We start from the raw sequence: 12,202 nt of genomic DNA, 5'->3' as shown, positions 1-12,202 counted from the left end.
TTGATGGTGTAATGATGAATGTTGTTAGTGCATATGCTCCACAAGTTGGGTGTGCGATGGATGAGAGATGGATGAGAAAGAAAAATTTTGGAGTGAGTTGGATGAAGTGGTGATGACTGTACCCAAGGGTGAGAGAATGGTGATTGGAGCAGATTTCAATGGGCATGTTGGTGAAGGAAACAGAGGGGATGAGGAAGTGATGGGTAGGTATGGTGTTAAGCAAAGGAATGCAGAAGGTCAGATGGTAGTGGATTTTGTGAAAAGGATGGACATGGCTGTGATGAATATGCATTTTAACAAGAGGGAGGAGCATAGGGTGACATACAAGAGTGGAGGAAGATGTACACAGGTGGATTATATCTTATGTAGAAGGGCCAGTCTGAAGAAGATTGGAGACTGTAAAGTGATGGCAGGGGAAAGTGTAGTTAGGCAGCATAGGATGGTGGTTTGTAGGATGACATTGGTGATCAAGAAGAAGAGGATGAGTGTGAGGGCAGCACCAAGGATCAAATGGTGGAAATTTAAAAGGGTAATTGTGAGATGCTGTTCAGAGAAGAGTTAAGACAGGCACTGGGTGGCAGTGAAGAGTTACTGAATAGCTGGGTAACTACAGCAGAGCTAGTAAGAGAGATGGCTAGAAAGGTGCTTGGTGTGACATCTGGGAAGAGGAAGTAGGACAAGGAGACCTAGTGGTGGAATGAAGAAGTACAGGAGAGTATATAAAAGGTTGGACACTATGGAGGGAGTAAAGGACCTGTACCGATTGGCTAGACAGAGGGACCGAGCTAGTAAAGATGTGCAGCAGGCAAGGGTGATAAAGGATAATGAGGGAAACGTACTCACAAGTGAGGAGAGTGTGTTGAGCAGATGGAAAGAGTACTTTGAGGGGCTGATGAATGAAGAGAATGAGAGGGAGAGAAGGTTGGATGATGTGCGGATAGTGAATCATGAAATGCAGTGGATTAGCAAGGAGGATGTGAGGATAGACATGAAGAAGATGAACGGAAAGGCTGTTGATCCAGATGACATACCTCTGGAAGCATGGAGGTGTTTAGGTGAAATGGCAGTGGAGTTTTTAACTAGATTGTTTAATGAATTCTTGGAAAGTGGGAAAATGCTTGAGGAATGGAGAAAAAGTATTTTGGTGCTGATATTTAAGAAAAAGGGTGATGTGCAGAGCTGTAGTAACTACAGAGGGATTAAATTGATCAGTCACAGCATGAAGTTATGGGAAAGAGTAGTGAAAGCTAGGTTAAGAAGGGAGGTGATGATTAGTGATCAGCAGTATGGTTTCATGCCAGGAAAGAGTACTACAGATGCGATGCTTGCTCTGAGAGTGTTGACGGAGAAGTACAGATAAGGTCAGAAGGAGTTGCATTGTGTCTTTGTGGATTTAGAGAAAGCATATGACAGGGTGCCTAGAGAGGAGTTGTGGTATTGTATGAGGAAGTCGGGAGTGTCAGAGAAGTATGTAAGAGTGGTACAGGATATGTACGAGGGTAGTGTGACAGTAGTGAGGTCTGCGGTGGGAGTGATGGATGCATTTAAGGTGGAGGTGGGATTACATCAAGGATCAGCTCTGAGCCTTTTCTTATTTGCAGTGGTGATGGACAGGTTGACAGACGAGATCAGACAGGAGTCCCTGTGGACTATGATGTTTGCAGATGACATTGTGATCTGTAGTGAGAGTAGGGAACAGGTGGAGGAGACCCTGGAGAGGTGGAGATATGCTCTAGAGAGAAGAGGAATGAAGGTCAGCAGGTCTAAGACAGAATATATGTGTGTGAATGAGAGGTAGGATAGAGGAATGGTGAGGATGCAGGGAGTAGAGGTAGCAAAGGTGGATGAGTTTAAATACTTGGGATCAACAGTTCAGAGTAATGGTGAGTGTGGAAGAGAGGTGAAGAAAAGAGTACAAGCAGGATGGAGTGGGAGGAGAAGAGTGTCAGGAGTGATTTGTGACAGACGAGTACCAGTAAGAGTGAAAGGGAAGGTCTGCAAGAGGGTAGTGACACCAGCTATGTTATAAGGGTTGGAGACGGTGGCATTGACAAAAAGGCAGGAGTCAGAGCTTGACATGGCAGAGTTGAAGATGTTAAGATTTGGACTGGGTGTGATAAGGATGGACAGGAATAGGAATAAGTATATTAGAGGGTCAGCCCAGGTTGGAAGGTTTAGAGACAAAGCCAGAGAGGCAAGATTACATTGGTTTGGACATGTGCTGAGGAGGGATGCAGAGTATATTGGGAAAAAGATGCTAAGGATGAAGCTGCCAGGTAACAGGAAAAGAGGAAGGCCTAAGATAAGGTTTATAGATGTGGTGAGAGAGGACATGCAGGTGGTTGGTGTGACAGAGCAAGATGCAGAGGACAGGAAGAAATGGAAAAAGTTGATCTGCTGTGGCGACCCCTAATGGGAGCAGCCGAAAGAAGAAGAGGAAGAAGACCATGGACCTCATAAATAAGGATATAGGTGACCTCCAAACCCTGGATCTGTCCCAGTTCAGTTTTGTCAAGGGCAGGTCATGCCTGCTAAACCTGGTGGGCTTCTTCGAGAATGTGACCAGAGCCATTCACACAGCCTATCTTGACTTGGCCAAGGCCTTTGACACTATCCCACATTTGAGCATCACTGACTAACTTAGTTGAATATCGACCCCTGTGTTGTTAGATGGGTTGCAAACTGGCTCACAGATCAACAACACTTAGTCAAAGTGGGAGACTTTACCTGTGCCAGCAGACCTGTCACCAGTGGGGTCCCACAAGGCTGAGTGCTGGGCCTCCTCTTGTTTGGCATATATTTCTCAGAATTCCAGGCCAAAACAGAGGGGCTGTGGCTAACCACATTTGCAGAGGACTGCAAACTAGGTGCTATCACCAGAACAATGTCAGCGTACTTCAAAAGGGGCTTAAACAGATCAATGATTTGTGCCAAAGCTATGATCTTAAACTAAATGCTAAAAAATGCATCATCATTCTCGTCAGTAAAAAAATGTCCCTTGTTGTGTCTTGTGGCTTTTCCTGGTTAGGGGTCACCACGGTGGAACTCCTGTCCGCTAATGATTGGCAGTAGATTTTTACGTGCCGAGTTGCCAGCTCTGACGCACAACCTTCAATGAAGGTATGCCCATTCACGCATGTCTCCACACAGAAGATGCTGTAGCTGAGAATCGAACAGGACAACGTCTTACTGTGAGGCAACAATGCTACCGCAGTACCACCACCGCAGTTTAGTAAAAAAATGTCCCTGCTGATTATAAAATAAACTGTAATACCTTAAATACTAATTCAGTAGTGAGAGACCTGAGAACACAAGTTGACTGTGACCTCAACTTTGACCATCATGTGGCTACTGTGGTGTGGAAGGCATTCTACATTGTTCACCTGATTAGCAAAGCCATTGCCTCAACAGCAAAAGAGGCTATAACTCCCCTGTACTCGTCCCTTATCAGGCCTGTTATTGAATATAATGCTGTCTTTGGTATGTACCATACCTGACACCTGCAGCAACTTGAGAGACCTCAGAGATTTCTAAGAAAATTCAGGGTCTGCAGCACATGTCTTATACAGACAGACTGAAGTCACTGTCACTGTACTCAGTAGCGTATAGACTACTTAGAGGTGACTTATGTCTGGTTTACAGGGCTATCTCTGGCCCAGATCTAGTGGAAATGCTGCACATCTGTAAGTCAAATGGGAATAAGTCACCCATTTCAGGAAACTCAGTCTAGCATGTGACATAAACAGGACCTGCTGGAGAGAAAGATACATCTCTCAGAGTTTGCCACTCCTCTGGAATAGGCTTCCAATCCATATCAAGCAGAGCACCTCCATGACCCTGTTTATGCGCAACCTGGATGACTGGATGGGAAACCATAACTTTCTGCTGGGGATTAATCTGGCTTCTCTCCTGGACATGGGTAGTCCTTGTTAGAAAAACCTTGGGCATAGACAGTATTATACTGGGATTTAACAACTAGGCTTGTAAAGACCCTCGGGTCAATAGCCTAGTAACAACCTATGAACTTATGAACTTAAGTAATACCAATAATATGATGGATTTTTATTTTACCTTTACAGCCACTACATCAAGTAAGCAGTTTTTTTTTATGATGAACATTTTAAGAATTATGCAGCTAAAGTATTTGCTAAAATATTCAAAACATGTCAGAACAACAGTGCACCATTTGTGAAGAAAAATGTGGGGCTGAGTCACTTGAATTGAGTTCCTCATTTAACTGCAGAAGATACAGTCTTTATTCAAGATAGTTAACCTTTGATTAAGACACTTTTGCAGAGGGGGGTATAACATCTTGGTTTATAATCTTTAGGAACAAGTAATACAAGCAAGAAAATAGTAAGTACAAATCAGTCTGGCTAAGGTTCAGAAGTATTTCCCTGCACTTATGGAAAATGTTGCCGACAAAAGTAGTAGTTTCCATGACTGGGAAGTGCATTTCAAAGATATGTCAGCTGCACATTCTTGTGATGATCATCACTGATGGCCAATGCATTGATTCAGTCATGTCTCTTATACTTCCTATACACACAGGCCCATAATCCCCTACACCCACACACACAGACACACCCCTATCCCTCTCAACTGCCTCTGATTTATAGAATGTCCCTGATGCTGACTGTAATTTTTCCCTGCCCCTTTTTAATTACATTTAGTCAATAATGACAACCATTAAGAGTGTCGTTCTTCTTCTAGTTCAGCAAGAGCATCACAAGGCAAGACCTGTAGCACATTTATTAACTTAAGTGGCTCAGAGTGATATTTGAAGGAAGTCTCCCTGGTATAGTCTTGTAAGCTCAGCCTAGCTTTGCCTGGATATTCTGAGCATGGCCGTTGACTGGAATGGCAGCCACTAAACACACACACACACACACACACACACACACACACACACACACACACACACACACACACACACACACACACACTGTAAATCAGACCACCCCCAATGATCGTACTAACAGACATAATTATCCATTCAGCCATATACACATACACACACACACAAGCACACACATGCGCATGTGCACACCTAGTCTACCTCTCTTCTAACTCCCCTACTATGACTACCTAGGCAAACATACACACACACACAACTCCCCACTAACCCTCCACAGACATTTATGTAATCTTAGTCTGACATGGTATCCCTCAATGAGTACAACTGGGGAGTGCAGTTTTTTGCCTTTGTTAACCAACATGCATTTCCATGCTGCATTTTGTAGCTAAGCAGTTTCTGAATCACTCAGCTGCATAAATCCCATACTGCAGGCACTCATGGAGGAAAGAGTACATTGCTAATTTGTATTGGCTGCTCCCCAGAATTTCTTCATAAGCATGTAGTACATCTGAGGAGACCTCTCAACATGTAGAACCACTGCTGCAGGCCTGTCTCTGAATCAGAAAGGGCTAATGCCAGCATGAAAATGGGCATGTTAAGGCTCAATAATGGTGGTAGCCCCTTCTGAATTCCAGTCTTTCTTTAGGAACTTATTCTGTTGATGAAGTGACTGTTAAATCTAATTTTGCAAAAGTCAGGAAGTATCTTTTTTCTGGTGCCCTCAGACCTCGTTAATAATGACCTAGCCCCAGTGCCTTATGTCATTCATGTATTTGATTTGAATGAGTGGGATTCAAGGTAATTAGTTAAAAAATCAATTGCTATAAATTGAGCAGAACATTTGTGGAAGGATGGGTCAGTAGAAGGACTGTGAACGATGTGAAGGGTGAGGCTGCAAACACACTTGGAAACACTCCTTCCTTTATTTTATTAATGGATTCAGAAGATGAGGGTGTGAATCAAATTTAGGGAGAGAGAGAGATCAGTCATTACATATGTCATGTTCTGTACAGAAGTTGGGTTCTGCCCTGTCATAGGCTGAGCTGCACCTTTCCTTTCCTGGCATGTCTCTGCTCAGTGTACTTCTGGGCTTGCCTTTTTCATCTGGCTGCAGTTGATACAGTTACAATATTATGCATGTAACGGTTCCAGACTTCTAGCATTGCTCAACTCTGTTTCATACTGCATATTTTTAAATAAGTTAGATAATAGAGGTTTCTACAAGTAACAAAGTTCATGATCCTGACAACAACTCCTCTGTTTATGCCACTTTTCATACAGCCATTCATTTATAACTAATCTTTCATATCAGGATAATAATTAGTATAAAAGGCTGCCAGTTTACAGCAGTGGACTTGACTGTTCATGTTGTTTAAGTAATTTAGTCAATATCACAGTACATAAGTGGGGTGAAAATCAAATGTAAACAAACTGTAAATGTATTGTAACTTATTTTATTTATCTAGTTACCTATGCTACAAAATTAATATATGATAAAGGCAAGAAAGAAAATTGGAAAAACAGAAGGTTGTTTATAGTATAAAGGATTTTGTTTGAGTCTCTGATTGTAGCCTGCTTATTATGTCCAAAACATGAATACCAAAAAAATTCAACTGAATTTGGCATCCATGTTGAGAACACAAAATATTAAATTAGGATCAGATATCCATTCGTAACTCTTTGTAGTGCATGGCGATTTGCCTGCACCATTTACTAATAGTTTAAAAAATAAAATAAGCAAAGTGTTGTGCCTAATTTGCAAGCCAGTAAAGCAGTTGTAAAAACTTTATGTCTTTACATATTCCCTGTCTTAGGGAAGCAGTTGGTTCCAAACTACACATCTGTAATGTTGTAGACAGAAGCAGAGATGGTACTGAAATTAAGCCATTTTGTGTTGTGCTGCTGTTGTGTAATGGCTGTCACTATCAGCTTTTAGTGCCTAGCACTAGACAAGATATTAACAGCACATGGAGGGTGCTTAACAACTGTAAAGTGCCCTTCTAAACATTGTCCCATGCTAGAGTAGTGCTGAGCAAGTGTGTCTTTTTTTGATATTGGAGTGTTTTCACAGCGCTCCATGCACTACATTTAAATTAAGTACCATACAAGTCTTTATATTTGTAATCCATTCTGGATTTGCAGATCATATCTTAAATTATTTTACTTATTTAATTTGATCTTTGAAGACATTGCCTCAAGGATAATCAGCAAATCACAAGGGAAATTCTGTGGTACTGATCCCATTGTCTGTTTTATGTACTAGCCAGACGTGTAAACTAAATGACAGAAGATGTCATTATTATTCAACAAGCCAAAGAAGAAAATGGGGGGGGGTGGAGTTGGGGACTGGTGATGTGAAGATATAATGTGAAGAGAAGCTGGAAAGTGAAGAATTTGTATCCAAACAAAATAATCTCTGTGCTTCTCTTTATTTCAAGTAACTATTCGGTAAAGTACATGCCTATCCCCGTCAGTGATGTGACACAGGCATACCGGAGCAACCCAGAGAAAACTGAAGAGGCCATTCAGAAGGTACACCGTTATTCTAATTCAGATAACATGCAACTGTTATAAGGAGCACTAAAATATTATTATAATATACTTAATGTGAATGTAAATGTTTTTATTTGTTGGTGGATAATAGTTTATGCACTTTACTGTCTGTTGGTAATATAACTAATCAGCACTTGAAACAAATGGGTTCTGATTTTGTGTGGAAATCTATTGTCATTTTGGGCCACATAAGTGGAGGACATTACGTCAGAGATGGGTAAAGTGAAGCCATATTTGTTTACAAAATAGTTTTAAAAATCATACTGTATTGCACTATGTTTCAAATAGTAACACGGTAAAAGATTGCTTTCTCTCAGAAAGTCACATTACAAGCAATCACCTCTACAGCAGTGTCTGTGAAGGACTTGATTATATTTGATACAGAAGGAAGTCAAACATGGAATAGTGACCAAATCTTAACAACAAAGAAGATCATGAATCAGTGGAATAATGGATGCATTGAGCAATAGCAGAAGAGTTAAGAGTGGCATGAAAACAAGACAGAAAACCCTGAACCCCTAAAGACAACCCCACAGACTGACAGAATAATCATTACTGAAGAGTAAAAAATTAAATAGTGTGATCCTCTATTTTACAATCGGACAGATCAAAACAATTCAAAAATTGCAATTTGCAATTATGTGCAAGAGCAAATAGGAACTTGAATTGGAGTGCTTCCACTTTCCATCCATTGCATACTATTTAGCTAGACTTCTTAGTCTGCTTCTGGTATTTGGTGACAGTGGTCTATTAAGCACTGCAGTGTCTCACAACTCATCCAAGTAGTTTAAATCTATCTGCAGTACATATAACAGAGAAGCCAGTGGTACTGCATGCTTTGTATTCAGCAGGAACAGATAATGGTGCCAGGCTTTAATAATGCTTTTCATAGCTGTATGGCCAGCTATTAGGAGGTTGTGGACATTACAAAATGCTGATATAAAGATTGTAGGTAGAGAAAATTTTTAGACACCCCGCCCACATAATTATGAGGCTTTACCAGGATATAATTTTCCTCAAAGAAGGCTAGAGTGGAAAATGCAAGCAATTAGGCATGAATTCTGACTAACCACTATATGGATTTGCAGCTGCAACCACATGATCTTGCTCTAGTGGAAGATGCAGGCATTTTCATTGGTGGGAATTTGCTCCTTAAGACTTTATACCTACAGCCTGAAAGTCATACATAATACAGGGGATGCCTTTTGCTATATTTGCAAGACACTGCTAATTCAAAAAGGTTAAAAATTAATGTCCAAAACCAATAAAAAAAATTGAGACACGGAAACTCCTACAGACAAGGTTCCACCAAAAGTTTAATGAAGCATAAAAAATGTTTTAAAATAATATAGGGACAAGCACTTACATTTTTTACAATAAAAACTTAATAAAAACTTCTTCAGATAAATGAATATAAAAATTGGGAACTTTTATACCAGTCAGATTGCATGTAGTAGGCAAGCCCCGCAATCCAACCAATCAGCAGTTAAAAATAAATTGAATCTAATTTAATGTACACCAATAAAGAAGTAAGACCTGTAACCAATAAAACAGTTGTATAGACCAAGTCTCACAATCTACCCTATCAGTCAATTGCCATACATAAATTAGGGAACCATATCCAAAATGAAAGTCTATTAGTTAAACTGCCATAGTGATACATTAAAGAGAGAAAGATACTGAAATAAACAAGTATCTAAAATGGTATAAAATGAGATAAAGCTGCATATAAAAAAGTTAAAATTAATTCAATAAAATATTGAGTAAACATTTTAAATAAAACCATCATGACCTTTAAACATATTGTATAATAAAAATACAAGCATATTTAGTAAAAACATATCCTTGACAGTGCTTAAAATAAAATAGAGCATGGCAAATAAAAATGTTAAAACTATTTAAAAAAATGTGTGTGTGTGTGTGTGTGTGTGTGTGTGTGTGTGTGTGTGTGTGTGTGTGTGTGTGTGTGTGTGTATATATATATATATATATATATATATTAAATAGTCACATTAATAACGATATTAATAGTTAACATATATAAATGTGAGGATAAGATTAAAAAGTTTATCATAATAGGGCTTTTAGTTTTAAAAGGCAATTAATAGATATAAGGTAATTTATGCCTTGTCACTTACTTGCATTTAGGTGAAGTTGCCAAAACAATTCTTGTTTCTCTAAATTTAACTGCCAAGACCCCTGTCTATAAGTCAAGGAAAACTGCTCAATAATAAAACATTTAAAAGCATGTTCACATTCTTCATGGATAAGATTTTCCAGTGCATTTGTAAGTTTTCCCTTTTTTATATCATAACAGTGTTCATAAATATGCTCACAGAGTTTTCTATCCATCTTGCTGATGTAGAAACATAGTTATTTACTACATGTCTCATAATAAACCACACCATTGGAATTACAATTGAAGGATCCATTAATTATGATTCTATTATTGTTAAAATTAAACTCTTGGTTAACTAAATATATATTTACAGTAATTACAATTACCACAGGCTTTCATGCAACACCTATTAGGGAAAACAGGTTTCTTTTCAAAAATCACTTTAAGATTAAGTCCTTTTTTATATATTATGGTAGATGTATCACCAAGAATGTGTGTTAAATTCCTATCATCAAATAAAATTGGCCAGTTCTTAATATTTGTCTAATAAATTCACTGTGGATGCTTCATAATAAATGCACTCTAAGTTCCTTTCCCTATGATTCTGTGTAAAAGGTACATTTTCAATCAAACTTGCCAATTGATTCCTATCATTAGGAGAAATATGGCGGCCAAGTAAAGAATTAGTGGCAGTATTCAAGTCTGATAAAATAGATTTAAATAATTATTTTGTCTCTTAATTATAATTCCGTACATCACATTATCACCCAACTCAATGGGATAGCCTCTTTTCAAAAAGCATATTTTTAAGTCTCAAACACTCATCCCAAAAATCTTCCTGCAATGACACCATCTTAGTGACATGCACAAATTGCCCTTAAACAACAGCTTTCTTTTGTGTAATTGCATGGGCACTGGAAAAGTAAAAAAGCATTTCGAATGCATAGGTTTCCTGCAGATTTTTGAAACAAACATTGCATTTTGATCATCTTTTAATAACAGTACTTCCAAGTAGGCAATCTGTTCATGATTACAAGTATATGTAATTTTCAAAAATTCAGTACTGTTACTAAGAAATTTGATAAAATGGGGTATCAGCTGTTTTTTGCCATCCCATAAAATAAATATATAATCAAGGAACAGTGTATAAAAACACAATTAGAATAAAATTCAGACTTAAAAAGATACTTTTTCTCCCACTGGATCATCACGATGTTTACAAACAACCTGCCACTGGAGTCCCCATTGCAACTTCCCTATTCTGCAAATAATATTGATTTTCAAAAATCAGGAAGTTATTCTTCAACACAGTTTCAAGTAGATTTCATAAAGCTAATAATAATAAATAAAAATAATAATCTAATAAAAATTCTAAAAAGCATTCCATTCCCAAATCATGTGGAATCACAGCATACAAATCTTTAACGTCTATAATAATGAACACATAGGAAGATTTAAAAGAAATGGCATTGATCTTTCCAAGAAAATCCCAGGAATTTCGACATATCTGTTGTTCAAGGCAGATAAGAGGCTTAAGCTTTGTGTCAAGGAATTTTGTAAAAGGGTGGGATATACTGCCATATGCATCTACAGTAGGCCGCATAGGGGGTTGTATGATGTCCTTATGGAATTTGGACAGACCAAAATTTGGAGGTGATACTGATTAGGAAAAAGTAAATAGCTGAGTTCATCAATAGAAATTAGATGGTCAGTAAAAGTCCTGAAGGTTATTCTTGATTTTTCTAAAAGCACCATTTAGTTCATTTACTGAAACCTTGGTTTATTAAACATCAGCCAGTAAATATTCCATCTTTAAGTTATAGTCCGCCTTTTTGAAAATTACAAGTCCCCCTCCCTTATTGGGCTTAATAATTCTATCATCATTTTTAAGATCCTGTAGCCTCTATCTTTCTTCACGTGTCAAATTATCACTATTATCAGATGTATTCATGTGAAGAAAAATATTTCTCATATCAAATTCACAGATTTTTTTCATATAATTCAAGAGTTGGGTGTAATGGGGGGTTGTAGGTACTTGAAATTCTTAGTGGGTTCACAGCAACCACATTGTCAGAATGTTGAAACAAAATATTACAATTATGTTTCCTTGTGTATTGTTTAAGATCCATGAGTACAGAAGCCAAATCAGCATGCTTGTTTGGAACAAATGTCAGCCCTCTAGAAAATAAGTCAGCATAATGTTTCTCAGTGTCCTCTTTTGAATCATTATAGATTTTAAAATCACCACTTTTATTCAAAATAACAGCTGGATAAGCATGGTCTAAAATGTTCCCATTAATTAAGATACTTTTAACATGATCATTATTGGAGGGGAGATTTAAAATCAGTTTAAAGGATTTGCTATTTAAAGATAGGTTTAAAATTGGTTCTGATTCTTTGCTGATTGGTTGAAAAACATTTGTCGTTCTCTCATCAGCCTCACCCCCCCTCCCTGAAACCCACTCCTCTGATAGGTGTTCTTCCCTGAGGTCTTTATATAATACTGGTTCTGTGATTGGTTCTGCTGTTTTCTTATTCTTTTGGATGTCTACAACTTTGTAAAAGGATTCTGGTCTAAAAAATCAGATGTTGAAACAAGGGGGTGGGGGTTCACAACAAAGGGTGCCAACTCTACTAGTCATTCATCAGACAGAAAAATGTGAATTCCAGAG

The 12,202-nt window shown here is 38.3% G+C and overlaps 1 protein-coding gene across 1 annotated transcript in view; it reads left to right on the top strand.

Moving 5' to 3' along the window:
- CARMIL3 (capping protein regulator and myosin 1 linker 3) overlaps window positions 1-12,202 on the top strand; it is a 3,552,770-nt gene that overhangs the window by 3,058,257 nt on the left and 482,311 nt on the right. The window contains exon 23 of the mRNA XM_044058175.1: window positions 7,297-7,390. Coding sequence (XP_043914110.1) covers window positions 7,297-7,390 — 94 coding nt within the window. The remainder of the gene's footprint in view (window positions 1-7,296; window positions 7,391-12,202) is intronic.

The sequence above is a fragment of the Protopterus annectens genome, chromosome 16.part0, assembly GCF_019279795.1.
Source record: "Protopterus annectens isolate FY-2018-M chromosome 16.part0, PAN1.0, whole genome shotgun sequence".
NCBI classification, from domain to species: Eukaryota; Metazoa; Chordata; order Ceratodontiformes; family Protopteridae; genus Protopterus; species Protopterus annectens.
Note: the sequence above shows the minus strand (reverse complement) of the source record. Positions and strands in the feature narration are given on the sequence as shown.